Below are 18285 nucleotides of genomic sequence, written 5' to 3' on the forward strand. Positions count from 1 at the left end.
TAATCTTGTTAACTGACCATTGAGACTTTGAGTTGAACTAGAGAACCGTATCAGTCCGATTCAAAACAAACAATCTAGCTTAATATCATGTGACCCACATTTAGTTCTCGACCACTGACAATTGGGTACAGTTTCACAATTTACAGATGTAGCCATATAGAGAGCCACATAACTCTGGGATTTAACCAAGTAGGTCTTTAAACATGCAGATACAAAACAGAAAGTTTGTTCTGAACTAGAATACAAAAGGATATTGAGATATATTTAATATTTCAGGAGTTATAGGCACTCAAACTTTGGAAAAACACAAAATGTGTTTTTTCACATATCTGGACACAAGGGTTGCTGAAGTCAACTGATTTTAGTAATAGACTTAACTGTCTCTGTGTAAAAGTAAAATCGTGACACTGCCACCATTCTAAGGTTATTTTTTTACCTGTAGATTTGCTTAAAAATAGGCGAAAATTGTCATTTGGAGCCCCCTCTACACATTTTGACTTTCATTATAATTTATGTTTATATTTCTACAGAAAAAAGTATCAACCAAATCAAACATTTCATTGGGGAAATGTCTTAAATATGGTTAGTTGCAAAAACAACATTTAGTTTTAGCCATGCATGTGTTTGTCCACTCTGGCCATGACACGGGTTCTGACAAATTCATAGCCTCTCTGCTGGCCTAGTTCTCTCTCTCTGGCACCTAAACCATTTCCCCCTCGAGACACCAGGATGTAGGTCAAGAGACTCTCAATTAATCAAAGTTTGGAGTTAGAGACCGGTTTGGACTCTATACGGGAGCCCTCTGTGACACTCTATACATCAGTGGATCAGGAAAAGTAGATTTTTGCCTTTTTCTAGACAATTCGCAAAGCCACATGAAAACTATTTTAATTCTTGCAGGGCCATTTCTGGATCGCTCAAGAAGCCTGGGCTTAAATGCTTCGCTTAAGGCCAAACAGTGGAAGTCACGGCTTGATGATTTGGTAGGGTCAGAAATCCAACTTTGGCTTGAGAAACTGGCTGTGGGTCACCTCACCGTAGCTCACTGTGGGCAGCCAGGCACATCTCGCCAGTTAAAATAAAAATACAATTTCTCTTCGCACAACAGATCATGTAAACAGTCAAGACAGTAACACCTAACAAAACAATTCAGTTCGATTCCATTTTAATAGTGTTGATTGCCAAGGCAAGAATAACTGTTACGACTGCTCATACTTAGAATAAAATGTCGGCGCGAACTCGTTCCACACTGTTTGTACTACAAACATGAGTAATACTTGTGTGCCCTTTGATTCGGAAAGACAATTAGTCAACTGCAAAATTATGCAATTTAATGAAATAAATAAATATGATGAGCTTATTAAAAACTACCGTCAAATATACACACAGGAACTCAAAGGTCTTAACTGAGTTTTCCGCCAAAATAAAAGCTTGATTCAGTCGGATGCGTGAAATTCAAGACATTACGACAGAAATATATTCCTACTGCATAGAGAAAAGTTATATTCAATGTAGAAGTAGTAGTAATAATAATAATAATAATAATAATATCAATAATTTAAAATGATTTTTGTTTAATTAAATATTATTATTTTTAATTTGTATATTTAAAATATTATTTCAGCTGTAATGTGTAATGACAGATTTTTTTCATTAAAGTTTTCATACCATGAAGCTCTTTTATTGCATCTGATTCCATTTTTATTAGGGCTGTAGTGACCTAAAAACAGTATGTTTATGACACAACACAACCGAGCTGCTCCAAAAGCATCCATCTGACACAGGTGTACATTGACGCGTCCTTAAACAAGCCCTTATATATATATATATATATATATATATATATATATATATATATATATATATATATATATTTATCATATTCTAAAGCCACTTTTTGTATTGTCTTTTTTAATGATTCACTTGTATACCAAAATAATGTAAATTAGCAATGCATTTTAATTATCTGTATTATTATTTTTGTATAATATATACAGTATATTATTTATAATTATTTAATCATTTAATATTGAATTATTGTTATTTGAGAAGCTTTCTCAGCTTATATTTATGTATGTGATTAATTGTGATTAATTGCGATTAATTCAATTAATTAATCGGCATACCATGTAATTAATTCGATAAAACATTTTAATTCAATTGACAGCCCTAATTTTTATCAATTTGTTTGATTAGACACCCTTTTGATGATCAAACTTAAATAAAACATAACATTTGGGGAAAAAAATAAATCACCCTAGATATTGAAAATCATGTGGCTTACCGAAGAAAGATGTGCTATTATTTTTTGAAACAATCAATGACCTTATTAAAAAAAAAAAAAAGAAAAAAAAAGCTAGATTTGTTAGATCTGCGTGATTTTAAACGCCTTTAAGGTCAATTATCTGCTTCAAACAATGATTACCTTGTGGTGTTTATAGTGTTGTAATTGTGACATATTGCTTCTAATTTAAATTCACTACAGAGTTGGACGAGAGTGCCACTGAATTGCTTCAATCAAGATAATAATTAGAAGAATGAAGGTCAACTGCTGTCTTGAGATCAGATCAGAGCCGATAATGTTCCCCTGCTCGAGGGCTACGACACACAGACAATCCGCCGGCAACGGATATTATCTTTCTACCTTGACAACAGGACAGGCGAAAACAGTCGATATAGCTTTCGCCAGAAGATTAAAAGTCTGTACATCTTGCAATAGGAAAAGCATTTGAAAGGGAAGTGTCTGAACAATTGGGCCGCACAACTTTAACAATATCTGACTTCTTCTAGCTTTTCAGATATTAAAGGCATGCCAATCTTACACTGAACTGCAAAGTTAAAGTGAATGTTAAGAGCAAGCTACAGAGTAGCAATTCTGACAGTCTGGAAGGTGGTATCGCATAGCCAGACCTTTGACTAAACGGCAAAACGTCTGAAAAACCATTTATTTAATTTTTTTATTAATTTATGCCAAAACAGGAATGCCATTTAGAGATGGTAGAAAAATCCTCAGTGCCGACACACAGCAAGAAAACAATTATAATTCTTTGCAACCTCTGCTTTAACATTTTAATAAATCTTAACAGTGAAGGTCAAATCTACAATTCAGCAAGTGTCTCAACATTAAATAATAATATTTCATTTTTCCAAATCTGCAACAATAACAAACAAATGAAACCTGATTAATAAAACACCCCTCCTTGATTGTCTTATTATTATGACAAACGCATCTTAATCAGCATTCATGACATTCTAATTTTCTCTAAAAATATTTCAATCATCAAACTCGTTATGAAGTAACACTTAGGCGAGGTAAGTTTCCAAATGCAAAATGGAGCTCATTAAAATTCAGACCTGTCATGAATCAAAATTGAAATGAAAAGGCGAGGCTGGGCTCGGTGACAAAGATGTGATGGAAAGGAGCCTTTTTTTATAGGGTGGGTAAACGTATCAGGACAGTATTAATTGAGTATTTCAAGAATAATGAGCAATCATTTGAGAGTTGAGCATGTATTATGGCCTGTGTGTGCATGCCAGAGTGAGATATATTAAAAGCTGCTATGGCGATTTATAGATAAAGAGATAAAGAAGACATCCAACAGCTCATATGCAGTTTTACATTATGCTTGACTAATTGCTTAGCTGTGACTAGTATATTATCCTGTGGCATCACACACTACAAGTAAATCATCATGGCTCCAGGGAACAATCTAAATATATTTATATTTCAGTACAGGTGGCAATGGCAAAATTCTGTGCATTAGATTCATTATGCTGCTTGCTGATGCAGTATTTCATTGCTCATTGGGTTAGAGATTTGAACTGCGTTAGTGCTACGAACATGAACGAGACCTAAAATCATGCAGCTTGTTGAGGAAAATTGTGCTATTACTTTAAGAATGGGTCAGACTTCTCGCCTGGTGGATAATAAAATGGGTGAAAAAATCCTATAGAAGTAGTGAAGGAGGGATTCTAGCCATATCTAGAAACAAGTAGAGAGCACAACTGTGCCGACCAACCCTTTCAGCCGTCTTGGTTCCGGAAGTATTTTTCCCATTCATTTTTCCCATAGTGATTTAGTAAAATCCTTTATCCAGGGGCGATTCTATGATTTCAATAGTAGGGGGGCTCAGCCTCCAATGAAACCATAAGGTGAACACATTTAATGTATTGCACTCTATTGCATAGATATTTTTTTTTTTTTTTTTTCGCTTGTTCTTGAATTGAATGGGGGAATGGGGTGTATTCCTTCAGTGGGTCGAGCCAATGATACGCTCCTTCACAGCCCACACTCCAATGCTATTGGCTCATGCTATAGTCAGTCTTTAGTGGAAAAAGCCACCAAAGCAGTCACATACTTAAAACTAGTGAAGTGCTACCGCTGTTTAAAAGATTTGCATGCTGATTGCTGAGTAACAGATTTTTAGTGGGGCTGAGATTAATTTCAGGGGGGCTAAAGCCCTCCTAAATAGGGTCTAGCAATGTCTATGGTTCTAAGCTATGCACCAAACCAACCAGCTCCGAGGTGATACAACATTACCAACTTTGATTTGATGCAAAAAACAAAAACAAAAATCTGATGAAAAGACAGTTCTATAAAGCATTGTTAATTATGTAAACTTATTAAAAAAAGATGAAAAAATATAAAAGTATTGATTTAAAGTTGTTCATTATAAGTATAGAAACAGTAAATTGTTACTGCAAAATATTCAGATATATACAAATATATAAATAGTTTGAAAGTGTAGCGAGAGTGACAGTGAGTAATGGGAGCAGGTGGAGCTGCAGAGCTCTTTTGGCGCACTTTGTTGGATGCAATACTCTGATTGGTGGATCTTTCTCTTCATGATCATGGTTAGTGTAGTTCTTCACCAGAAATTATGCTACACAAGTATAAGTGTTTTACAAAATGTAAAAAAAATAAAAAATAAGATGCAATAACTGATGGACTGATGGCTTCAACAGAAGCATATAGATAAAATTACTGTAGCATCACATCGCATGCAAACATGCTTCTAGGTTCTTTCGAGCAGCAGATTTCCCATATCAGTCACAGAGGTCATTTGTGATCAAAGTTTATGCGATTCCTTCTTGAAAAGTTTGAATCTACCAACAGCAGTTGTGGGACGAAAGGGTCTTAATAGAGTAGACATGATAACATTGACGGTGATCCGTGAAATATCATAAATTATGACAAATCCTTAGTTTGTCCTGATTCACAGAAACTGATGTAGATTTAAAGAAGCCCACATCTCCAATAATTTTTCAGAAATCAGGCTTCAACCTCACAAACCATGGGCATTTTCAGCTCAATTTCAACAAAGCATCCTTTGACGGCAGTTCATCTCTGCGATACCAAAATAACCTGGAATTGCTTGAGCTGAGTGAGTGTTTGTTTGAAATTTCATCTATTCCATTGCTTAACAACCTCGGAGCTCATGGTAGGTCTGTCTTTAAAGGTTTATAAGTTATCTATGGAGAAAAGTAATGGTATTTTTACTTCCGCAACCAGACTGTTGCTCTCTATATCATAGAGACTTGAGGGTGGACTCTATTGGCCAGTAAGGACCCAATCAGAACACCATTGCAACCACACAGCAATGTGCTAACAATCAATCAGAACCAATCTTAGCAACTGCAGAGCAATGCCCAAAAAACCTAAAAAAACAAGACATGAATGAATGTTGCATTTATATAGCACTTTTCTGATACTACACTCAAAGCACTCTACACGGTGAACAGGGGACTCTCCTCAACCACCAGTGTGCAGCATCCACCTGGATGATGCAACAGCAGACATAGTGCACCAGTACGCTCACCACACACCAGCTATTGGTGGAGAGGAGAGTAGAGTGATGTAACTAACTAACTATGTAGCCAATTCAGGGATGGGGATTAATAGGAGGCCATGATGGATAAGGGCCTATGGGCAGATATGGCCAGGACACTGGGGTTACATCCCCACTCTTTACGAGAAGTTCCCTGGAATTTTTAGTGACCACTGAGAGTCAGGACCTTAGTTTAATGACTCATCCGAAAGACGGTGCCTTTTTACAGTATAGTGTCTCCATCACTATACTGGGACATTAGGACCCACACAGACCACAGGGTGAGCACCCCCTGCTGGCCTCACTAACACCTCTTCCAGCAGCAACCTTAGTTTCCCCCAGGAGGTCTCCCTTCCAGGTACTGACCAGGCTCAACCCTGCTTAGCTTAAGTGGGTAACCAGTCTAGAGCTACAGGGTGATATGGCTGCTGACAATGCACATATACAATCTCCCAACAAAGCATGGAAGCTTCACAAACACATAACACAAAACACTACCCCCCAACCAAGCAGATCAACTGCCAAGTCTTGTGTACTGCTGCTGCTCTGTAGAGCCATGTATATCAAGTGTATGCTAGCCAAGTAAGCCTGAGCCTGCTTGGCCGAATGGCTTAAACAGCTAGTGACCTGACCTAGTGTACCTGGAACTGGAAAGCCCTGAACTTATTTAACTAGTGACTTAGCCTAGCAATGTGTGGATTTATTCAAACTAATGACCTGAGATATCGATGTGTGCCAGGCCAGATTTGGCTTAGGTTTACCTTGATAAAGATGCGCTTCTGTGTGTCATGGTCAAAAGCAGTCCTTACCGTGCAAGCTGTTAGAAGAAAAGCCCCAGCAACCACCTGAGCAAATTGCATTTCAAAGAAAAACTATTTGTGGCATGCTGTGGTTAAACCAGCTTATTTGATAAACTAAGCAATTTAAATGTTAAACAAAGAGAGACTAGACATTTGATTGGCAACCCGATTACATGCCAAAGGACCTATCAGCTTGCACCATGTGAGCCGATTGGCTTAACGTATCACATGCCAGCGAGCTGACTGGCTAACAGATAACACGTTCAAAGAACCTATCAGCTTGCGCCATGTAGAGTTTCATGCCTGAACTTTAGTCAATTTTACAAACCAACCAATTATTTTGCAGTAATCACCAGCACAGGCCTGGTTGACTACATAATTGACAACAACAGTGTCTCTACCACTGAAAACTAAACATATTATGAGAACTCAAGTCCTATATCCAGCACACAATAAATAAAAAAATCATGACTTTAAGGTTATAACACATGTCAAAACTGCAATCTCGTTAGGGTACACAATTAGCGAACTCTCCAAATCCCAAAGACAAGAACACAGTACATTTCCAGCAGTGTTTTATAGCAACACATCTGTGAGTCTGATCTGAATCAAATCTCCCAAAAATAAATAAGAGCAAGTTAGATCAGTGGGTTAATAGGTTTACAATGCTAAGTTTGATCGGGTTCGATCCCTGCAAATGCCACAAGTACACATGTAAATGACATAATTTGTTTCATACTATCATAAAAGTTGATCAGTGAGTTCCAGAGTTACTATGACCCCCTTAAGACTTTCTAGATATTACAATTTAATTTACTGTTAATGCATTTGTAGAGCCGAGGAGGGCGGGGCCGGGCTGGAATAACGCACGCCTGGTCCCCAATCAGCCTGATGGGGCGCGCGAGGGATAAAGGTGGCCGGGGACGACAGTTCGAGAGAGACAGAATTGCAGGCAGCTGTACTGTGTGGTTTTTGGTTGTGTGTTTTTGGTTAAGTTTATTATTAAACTATTATTTAAGTTGTCAAGGCGGTTCTCGCCTCCTCCTTTCCACTGAACCCCTTACACTGGTGCCGAAACCCGGGAAGGAGGAGGGATTCCCGTCGCAGAGTCCTCGACATTGCCGTCCACCCAGGGGAGCGCCGCTGCCATCCGACGGGGGACGGAGTAGCCTGACCACCCGGACGCGGGGAACGGCCGCCGTCCGTGAGGCGAGTGGGGACGGGACTCCCCGACCACCTGGAGCATGGGAGCCGCTGCCGGGGGTGGAGGAGTGCCCTGCCGTCCCCTGGGAACGCAGAGGGGTTGAGAGAAGACCGCCGTCCGCGGGGGGAGGAGGGAAGCGACTCCCCGACCGCCTGGAGTGGTAGGGCCGCTGCCAAGGGCGGAGGAGTGTCCCCACGGGACGCCAGGAACGCGGAGGGGCGTTCTGTCCACTGGGGGTCGGAGGTCTGACTCCGGTCCGCCCGGGGAGGAGCGGCTGCCGTCCGCCTGAGAGGGTGGAGGAGTGATCGAGGACCACGCGACGGCGCATCAAAGAACTGGTGAGTTTCTTTTTCTCTCTCTCCTCTCTCTCTCTCTCTGTCGCTCCGTGTTGGCCTTTCCCTCGCCTATTTTGTTTTGTTGTTTTTTCCCCTCCTGTCTCCTCCCAGGTCGAGGAAAGCGGGGATGACCCGCCAGCAGTCGGGGCGCAAGGCACGCCCCCCGGAGAGGAAGGGGGGATGTACGTCATGCCGGGGCCGGGCTGGAATGACGCACGCCTGGTCCCCAATCAGCCTGATGGGGCGCATGAGGGATAAAGGCGGCCGGGGACAACAGTTCGAGAGAGAGAGAATTGCAGGCAGCTGTACTGTGTTTTTAGTTAAGTTTATTATTAAACTATTATTTAAGTTGTCAAGCTGGTTCTCGCCTCGTCCTTTCCACTGAACCCCTTACAGCATTATTTTCTGTAAAGCTGCTTTGATGTGTGTTGTGAAAGGTGCTATGCAAATAAAAATGACTTGACTAGACTACTAACAATAGTCTTTTTGCCACAGCACAGCAGTTAATCTCAAATTTAAATATTTGTTACTGTTCATTAATCTTGACATTAAGATCAGAAACTTCCGTGCGAAAATTTTTGACTGGAATGCATCATTAGGGCTCTTGAAATTAATCAAATCATGATTAAATGAATCAAAATTATTTTATTACTTTGGTGCTTGGACCTCTAATCATGCATTCTAGAACTTTGCTGATTTTGCCATTTCCATGTGTGTCGCTTATTCTTTATTCTGTATTTGTGACTCTGTTGTTTTTATGTAAATAAATGAATGTGCATTTCTAGTTTTAACTTTATTTGTACTTTAGACCTTTGTTTTGCTGGACTACAAAATCTAGATTTTTTTACCACTGACCACACTTAATTTTTCACTGTTGAAAATGGGTAAAATTTAACAATTTACACATGGAGCCACATTGAGAGCCCCATATCTCTGGAACTTAACCATATAGGGCTTAAATAATGGAGATACAAAAAGGGCCATTTGTTCTGTATCAGAAACTAAAGGAATATTTAGATATCTTTAATACTTCTGGAGTTATAGGCATTTTGACTTTTAAAAAACTACATTAAAAAAGTGTTTATTTTTTTTCACTTTTTTGGACTTACACGACTGGCATATGGGCAATTCTAATGAAACTGAGCTTGAACCACAACAGTGAGGATTTCTATTTCAAAATCATTATGAAATTATATTCTAAAAATTAAACATAATATGCTCCATCTTGCACATAAAGATTACAAATTATTTCATGTTTTATTTTAGATTTTTAAAGAATTTTCAGGTAAATCTCTCATTACCGCAACACGTCCAGCTGCAATATTGGGACTGTTAAATGTAGTATAAACAAAATATACAATTTAAATATAAAATGTTAAAATGTTTTAAACAATGTTGTACCAAAGACCCAATAGTAAATAAAAAAATAATTATAATATCACATTCCACACATCACTATCTGGATAATAGAATAAAAATACCTGGTGTCCATCAAGCCATTTCTCTGTATTGCAACACTTTTTGGCTGCCTTAAGTAGTAAAGACTTTTTCTGCCATGATGTATCAGTAAGAGTAGAAGATGGACACCTACAGTAGATATTTGTCACCACAATTTGTTTCATTAAAAATGTTATAGTCATGTCTATGTAACCTGTTTCAGACACTTTGCATTCTAATTACCGCAACTGATGCTAAATGTGTCAGACAATGGATTCAACATTTTCTGCCACTGGGGCAAGTTGTCACAAAAACTGTTTATTTATTTATTTATTTTCCTGGGCAATAATGGTGAAAATGTTCAATAGCTTATTTTTTATTTTTTTGGTAGCCAAAACTTTAAGGTATGTGGCAATGCAGAAGCTGAGAAGCTGACTCAAAAAGAACCCCCTACCCTGAGAAATATTTACTGGAGTAAAAAGTGTGACAACTAGCCCCAGTCTTTCCTATAACAAAAAATAAAAAAATAAATAAAAAAATAAATAAAATATGAAATTAAATAATGTTTTTTTTTTTTTTTTTTTTTTTAAACACAGTCATGCTGTCTATGTCTTGCCAATTTTAAGTCAGACAATTTTACAAACCTTTCAAATAAATGTAAAATTCTCATTTATACAATGTCTCCATAACTGTCACAAAAAAAAAAAACAAAAACAAAAAAAAAGACTGAACTTTAGTCACACTATTTTTTTTTTCAAAATTAAGAAAAAACTCATTAAATATTTATGTATAAAAATAATAATATTTTTTTTTTTTTTTAAATTACAAAAAAGCAAGACAATTAAATATACATCAGTGATATTATCATTCTCTGTCCATCAAGATTTTAAAATAAAAATATTTTTTGTGATGAAGCAGAAAACATTTGGCTTTGACCTTCAAAATGACTACAAGGTAAAATAAATGTAAATGTTCTCTTGTCAGTCAGAATATAGGATTTTCACTGAAACATGTTATTTTTCATTTTGGGGGGAAAAAAAGTATGTTTTTAAACAATTGTATAATTAATTAGGGTCTAAATATGTAAGAATATTATTCATAATCTTCTCTGCAGTTAGCAAAACATGGCAAGTTTTATTACAATAAAATATGAAAAATGTTATTAAATTGTTCTTCAAAATAGATGTGTTAAGTGTATTTGTATCATCAGTTGTTCTTTAATAACTATAATAATACCACTGACTTGAGTGGATCACGATTTTAAAACCTGCCCAAGTGATATTTTGATGTTGCAACGGAGTAAATCAAAATCAGGTAGACAAAAGATTTTCACATTTATATTAACAGCCACTAACATGTGCATCAAAAATGATTTAGGTGCTTAAGAGTGAACGGAATGATCTTATCAAATGTAATTTATTTTTTATTTTTTTTATTTTTTATGGTATTTAACTGTAAATTGTGAATAAAATTCTCATTACCGCAAGATGTTTATCATTTCCGAAACACGTAAAAATACCTTATAGATTTACACATAACTTTTTAACAGTTATTAAATGGCAATTCTGATAATTTATTCTAAGATCAACCATTATGCGTAATTGTTTTTTTGTTTTTTTTACATTTGGGTTAATCTGAAAATTAAACAAGGTGTGAAACTGGTAGGTGTGTTTATTTTTCAATTAAATAAGGTAAGAAATTATTATTTGTTTAGGGCCTCTAATACATGTTGACATAAAAAATAAATATAATCAAATCAGTTTTAATTGTTTTTTAAACTATAGCTTCTCAGATGTTTGGCCGAAGTTCTGTGTGTTGCGTTAAATAGATTTTATCATGCACATGCTTCAGAAAATACTGGTAAAAATGTGAAAAAAATAAATAAATAAAAAAAATTAAATATATATATATATATATATATATATATATATATATATATATATATATATATATGTCTTAATTTTACTGTTTACAATGATTTCAGACTTCCATTTTCATGTTCCAAAATAAAAGAAAGAAAATCGTTAACTTAAAAAATAAATAAATTAATAAATGGCCTCAATTAAAGCAGTTTTTCAGGTTCTGAAGTCAACTGATTTTAGTAATAGATCAACCTATCTTAGTGTAAAAATAAAATAATGATGCTGACACCTTTCTAAAGTTGCCACACTGTTGCCATTTAGCGCAAATCACTATTTAGTGAAACATAAATTCAAAAACTGCATTGCTGCATAAACTGGCATTATCACTGCAAGAGATTTGCATTTCTTAATGAAGTAAAAATATTCTGTACTCATGATAATTGTACCTACCTCTACAATTCCTCGCAGCTGATATCAATAGACTGATTTCAGTTACTGCCTCTCGTCGTGACTGTACTGGCTGTAGCTCAAGAACAAATTTATAAGGAAAAATCATTACTGATTTCTGTTTTTACAGACATCCAATCTGTTTTTGGGCAAATACTGCAAGTTCTCCTCAGATCAAAAAGGCAGTGAGCTAGTATTCACTGATACCTCAACAAACCCCTAAAAAACCCAAACAAACTGATAAAGGTACAGCAGTATAACTGGCAAGACTTCATTCACCAGTTAAGAAAAACATTCGCACAACAAATGTGCACAAAGAAATGAAAAATAAAGAAATAAAGTCTAAATGCTTTTGCAATGCATTCTCTGCTCTAGCGATGAAAATCCTTTGAGAGGGCATCTCCGAACACCTCATGAATAGTGCGAATGAAGCTACTCCACACACTGTCACACATCATTATCTCTGCAGAAAGGAATACAGCAAATGGGAACAAAAGCACAAAAACTCATTTTGCCTTGAGATTACACTGTCATCTCAAATCTACCATGAGTTGTTCTATCAATTACGCAACGTCTCATGCAATGTTTTGCTAATTTTTGTTAATTGCGAATACTGTAGCAATAATGAGGTCTTTTTTATATTGTTATTTTACCATTATTTTACGTTATATTGCAGTACCTCATTATCTCCAAATGTCTCAGTCGCACTTGCTCTCACTTACATCTAATTTACATTAAAATCAAATTATCACACATTGCCATGGACTCTCGTTACGTTTGCGCCACATATTACTGGACTAATGCCAGTGATATTTCATTATGAAGAACACAACACAAGAAATGTATATGTCTAACAGTCAAAATATACTCACTTGCAAAATGATTGCCTGACTTCATATCTACAAAGCATATGACAAAAATAAAGACAATAGAATCTTAACATAAAATAATGTCAAGGCTCAACACTTGAATCCAAAAGCTTTATGTATCTGCATACTGTCAGTAATAATCAAGCTACAGAACCCTTAATGTTTATGTAATATTTCACCATATTTGTAATATACAGTATCTCTGTAACATAAGGTCTGTTACTGTAATTGTTAATGCCACCTTTAAAAAATATATATATATATATATATGGCAAAATCGCGCAGCTAAAAACACAAAACAGTGTTAATCATTTTCACCTAAATCAAATATATATTCAGTAATCATTATGCATCAAATAGGAATTTATCTGTTTACAACTAGTGTTGGTTACTTTCAAAAACAGTAACAAATGACTAATTACATATTTACATTTGTAATAGAATTACTGATTGCTTCATGGGAAAAGTAAAGTAATCACCACTACAAACTACTACTTACTTACAATTTTAATCAAATTATTTGACTGATTTCTTCATGGGAAAAGTAATCACATTACATTAAAAGTAATCACCACTACAAATTACTACTTACTTATTTAAAATTGTAATCAAATTATTTTACTGATTTCTTCATGGGGAAAGTAATCACATTACATTAAAAGTAATCACCACTACAAATTACTACTTACTTAAAATTGTAATCAAATTATTTTACTGATTTCTTCAAGGGGAAAGTAATCACATTACATTAAAAGTAATCACCACTACAAATTACTACTTACTTAAAATTGTAATCAAATTATTTTACTGATTTCTTCAAGGGGAAAGTAATCACATTACATTAAAAGTAATCACCACTACAAATTACTACTTACTTATTTAAAATTGTAATCAAATTATTTTACTGATTTCTTCAAGGGAAAAGTAATCACATTACATTAAAAGTAATCACCACTACAAATTACTACTTAAAATTGTAATCAAATTATTTTACTGATTTCTTCAAGGGGAAAGTAATCACATTACATTAAATGTAATCACCACTACAAATTACTACTTACTTATTTAAAATTGTAATCAAATTATTTTACTGATTTCTTCATGGGACAAGTAATCACATTACATTAAAAGTAATCACCACTACAAATTACTACTTATTTAAAATTGTAATCAAATTATTTTACTGATTTCTTCAAGGGAAAAGTAATCACATCACATTAAAAGTAATCACCACTACAAACTACTACTTATTTTTTTTAAATTGTAATTAAGTTATTGATTATTTCATGGGAAAAGTAATCACATCACCTTAAAAATAATAAACACTACATATTACTATTTACTTATTTAAAATTGTAATCAAATTGCTTCATGGGAAAATTAATCACATCACATTAAAAGTAATCATCACTACAAATTACTACTATTTAAAATTGTAATAAAACTACTTCACTGATTGCTTAATGGGAAAAGTAATCACATTACATATAACTTTACTGATACGTTACATTCTACAGCAATTTTCAGAGAAAAGTTTTTGTTTTTCCGCTCAACAAATTCCAAATTTTTCCTCGTTCATTGTCACCGTCCCTTTAGCTGTCACGTAAACACAAACAGACGTACATATGAACATAATTCAGGTTTTAATTGCATTCTACATAAATATTATAATATTTTAATATGTGTACCCTAAGTAATGTACTTAAAGGTAATTAATTTGATTGAAAGTCAGCAACTGTAATCTGATAAAAAGTATTTAAATTGTAATGTGTTACACTACTTTTTTACTTAAAATTAATTTGATTACAGTAACTGTTTACTTTGTAATCAGATTACACCCAACGCTGTTCATAACATTTCCGAACATTTTGAGTAATGTGTAATTTTTGTCCTTTTAATCCCGTACAGTGCAACAGAATATACCAATTTTGACCCTAGTGTTCTACCTCTGATGTCTCTACAACTTCAGATCTATAACTAGAATGTTCATTCCCTACTACCTTTTTGCATATATTGCAAAAAAGTGCAGGACAAAACACAGTAAAACCGTTCATGCACATTTATGAACTGATTGAAATGTATGCATCAAATGTGAATTTCTCTCTTCATGTTATTTCAGTAGAAACAGAGGAAGACATCAGTAATAATTCTTATATGTATTTCCCCCTGTGCAGAGTGAATGATTACAACACCAATTTAAATATTTCACCATATATGAGCTCTCTAATACAAGATCTGCATCTGGAATTCTCATTCTTCACCACCTTAATGACTTCACCCATAACAAAGTTAGCTAAGCATATGCAGTTCCTATAGTAGTGCAAACCCATCTGTCCTCTGCATAAATGTGAGCTTAAGTATACACAAGTGCATGTTCATTTGGCAGCGTTTGCACACCAGGAGAATCTTCTCTTACCCATGTCGGTACTAGAAGGCTGACAGGTCTTTCTAACAGATCGGGTTGATGTTTGCCTGCTGCGTTCATCTCCCATGCAGCCTTTGGTTTGGTCCACTGAAGTCACACACACTTGGATCAGTCATTTATATCCAGTGATGCCCGTGTATCGCGGCGGAGAGCTCGGGCATCCTGCTCAGCCTGTGGGGAAGGTCGCGGCAGAACCATAAAACGTGCAAGTTACTCCGGGGTGCAGCATTCAAATAGACTTCAAGGAGATCAGCAGCTATTTGGAATTCTGAAAGAGTGGAAATTTGTGGGGCTGGGGAATGGTCGATGTTTAAAGAGACATCTTCAAAGGACGCAGGGCTGATGTGATGTGGAGTGAGTAGTTTTGGGGATATCCCTCCTGCTGGTCCAGAGTTGAGAGAGCTCGATGTGTGATGTTGAAGGTTTGGAGCGCAAATGTTGAGCGCGTTGTCTTCTCCACCTGCTGCCTCCGAAATGAACCATTCAGCTCATGCTGGAATTTAACCCGTCAATGACTGAACTCTAAAGCTACTGATGGGCGATATAAGGGTATAATTGCGATATTTTTTCCGGCGATATAAAATTACCGCAACTATATATCGCGATATATCGCGACGCTTTTTTTAAGCATAATGTCATTATTATTAGTTACACAACACTCCTTAAGTCATCTTAATACAATACACACACACACACACACACACACACACACACACACACACACACACATATCTATCTATCTATCTATCTATCTATCTATCTATCTATATATATATATATATGTATAAATTGCAGCTAGATGTTTAAAAAGCAATGTGTGTAGGCATGTACGTATTCGAATTTACCTTAATGATCTGTTTAGCATTATGTAACGTTAGTTAAATTAATTAGTTAAGTCTAAACTACATTGGAGTTGGTGAGTTTGATACTTATCCGCGAATCAGTTAAAATACATTCAATGAATGAACGATTCATAAAGCCCAGCATGTACCATGCTTACAGAAGTCTCAGCGCGGTATTAAAATGTTTTCGTAAAAATTTATGTTTGTAGATATCGCTGTTTATTAAGTATTGGTGCATAGAAATATGATTACATTTAATAGAAGTATAACTGTGCTCAGGTAATAATGGCAATAATAATTTTGAATGCTTGCGTTAAACATTTGGCGACAACCGTTGGGTCGAAATGGAAAGAATAACAGTTTTAAACCATTTCAGAGCACATAAATGCAAAGGGAGCAAATTAATGCATTTAATGAATGAATGACTGTTACATTTATATAGCGCTTTTCTGACACTACACTCAAAGCGCTTTACACAGTGAACGGGACTCTCCTCAACCACCACCAATGTGCAGCATCCACCTGGATGATGAGACAGCAGCCATAGTGTCCCAGTACGCTCACCACACACCAGCTATTGGTAGAGAGGAGAGAGTGGAGTTATAAAGCCAATTAGTGGATGGGGATTATTAGGAGGCCATGATTGAGAAGGGCCAATGGGGGAATTTGGCCAGGACACCGGGGTTACACCCCTACTCTTTTCGAGAAGGGGCATAGATTCCAGCAAGTATTAAAATATTGTAAAAAAATGTAAAAAAAATCATTTAGATGTAAAAAGTATAATTTTACTCTATAATTCACGGTAAAAATGTATATTATGTTTAGTCATAAACATAAAGTAAAATTCTGCTTTAACAGAAAAATAAGCTGTAATATATGTCTAAATATATGTAATGGGGTTTAATAAAAAAACATCAATGTAAATTGTGCCTTAAAATAACTAAATGAATAACTAAAAAAAAAGAGAATACATGTAAACTGTTGTTATAATTGAGGTAAAAACAATAATCGGGCATTCCCAGAAGTCCCTGCGTGACCCATCATATTTCATTATACTTTATGGGAATAATCATATTTTTTTCTCATTTTTAATATTATTTATGTATATTAGGGTGTTCTGTGTAATATTTTATGTGGTTTAGTTAATGTTTATTGCATTATTTTGTGTCACATGTGTTACCCTGATGTCATTCAATGGCCTTTGTAGTTACTACCAGGCTTGGGGAGTTACAGATTACTTGTAACGGTGTTAGGTAATCAGGATACAAAAATAAGTAACTGTAATCTGTTACAGTTACATAAAAATCATAGTAATCAGATTACAGATACATTAAAAAAAATTGGGATTACTGTCAGGATTACAAGTTTTATTTTCTGAAATAAATAGTGAATTTTCCTACACACTCTCATGGCGAAATCGTAAGGATTCATATGACTTTTCTAAATTTGGCTAATTCATATGGTATTGTATGACTACACTTGACTTTCACTACAGCCAATGACGTCGCTGGACATCATTTCCATCTAATACGTGACAATTACTTGCTTCTATCTCACACAACAGCTTTCTATCATGTTTGCACACTCCACCGACTGGTTAGGTTTTGTAAACTCGCGCTTATTCCACATTAGAGATCCGGGCATTTGCACGTGATGAAATCGTACAAATTTATACGAACGAATTCGTACGAAATCATACGAAATAGCCAACTCGTAAAATATGTACGAATTTTCATGAGACTGCGTTGGAATTTTCCTGACATCAAGTGATACAGACAGCTGTTTGTTTAGAGTGAGAGATGGTTTAGATGCGCATTCTCTTCGAGTTCTCTCTCATGACTCGCTTGAGTCAGGAGCGCCTCCTACTGTCGCATGCGCAAATAACACCTGTCATCAGCACTCTGCTCTCGAGGCAAACAGCCGCTTCATCGCGATGGCCCTGAAAGAACATGCATTATTTTCTTGGAAATTTCGACATTATTCGCTCTTTAAAAGAGAAAAGCAAAACAACATTACATTTCAGTGGAATTTATGCCTTCCAGCTGTGAAGATGCTCTCGTTATCCAGGGACCTGAGAATTTGAAGGTAATAAGTGCCACACAGAAATCGCGTTAGCTAGATTAGCTAACATTAGTTAATATTAAAATGTGTTAAAATGAGTTCAAAGAAATCTGTGGCCCTCATCATTTGGCAGGAGCAGGAATAGCTGCCAATACTGACATAGAAATCCAATGGT

General features: G+C 35.6%; 1 protein-coding gene across 4 annotated transcripts in view; it reads right to left on the bottom strand.

The window, feature by feature from the left end:
• LOC127455181 (gamma-2-syntrophin-like) overlaps positions 1 to 15623 on the bottom strand; it is an 88610-nt gene extending 72987 nt beyond the window's left edge. For all 4 annotated transcript variants that reach the window (XM_051722853.1, XM_051722851.1, XM_051722852.1 and 1 more), the window contains exon 1: positions 15199 to 15623. In XM_051722853.1, coding sequence (XP_051578813.1) covers positions 15199 to 15267 — 69 coding nt within the window. In that variant the 5' untranslated portion in view covers positions 15268 to 15623. The remainder of the gene's footprint in view (positions 1 to 15198) is intronic.
• Positions 15624 to 18285: the final 2662 nt, after the last annotated feature.

Source organism: Myxocyprinus asiaticus, chromosome 17 (assembly GCF_019703515.2).
Source record: "Myxocyprinus asiaticus isolate MX2 ecotype Aquarium Trade chromosome 17, UBuf_Myxa_2, whole genome shotgun sequence".
NCBI classification, from domain to species: Eukaryota; Metazoa; Chordata; class Actinopteri; order Cypriniformes; family Catostomidae; genus Myxocyprinus; species Myxocyprinus asiaticus.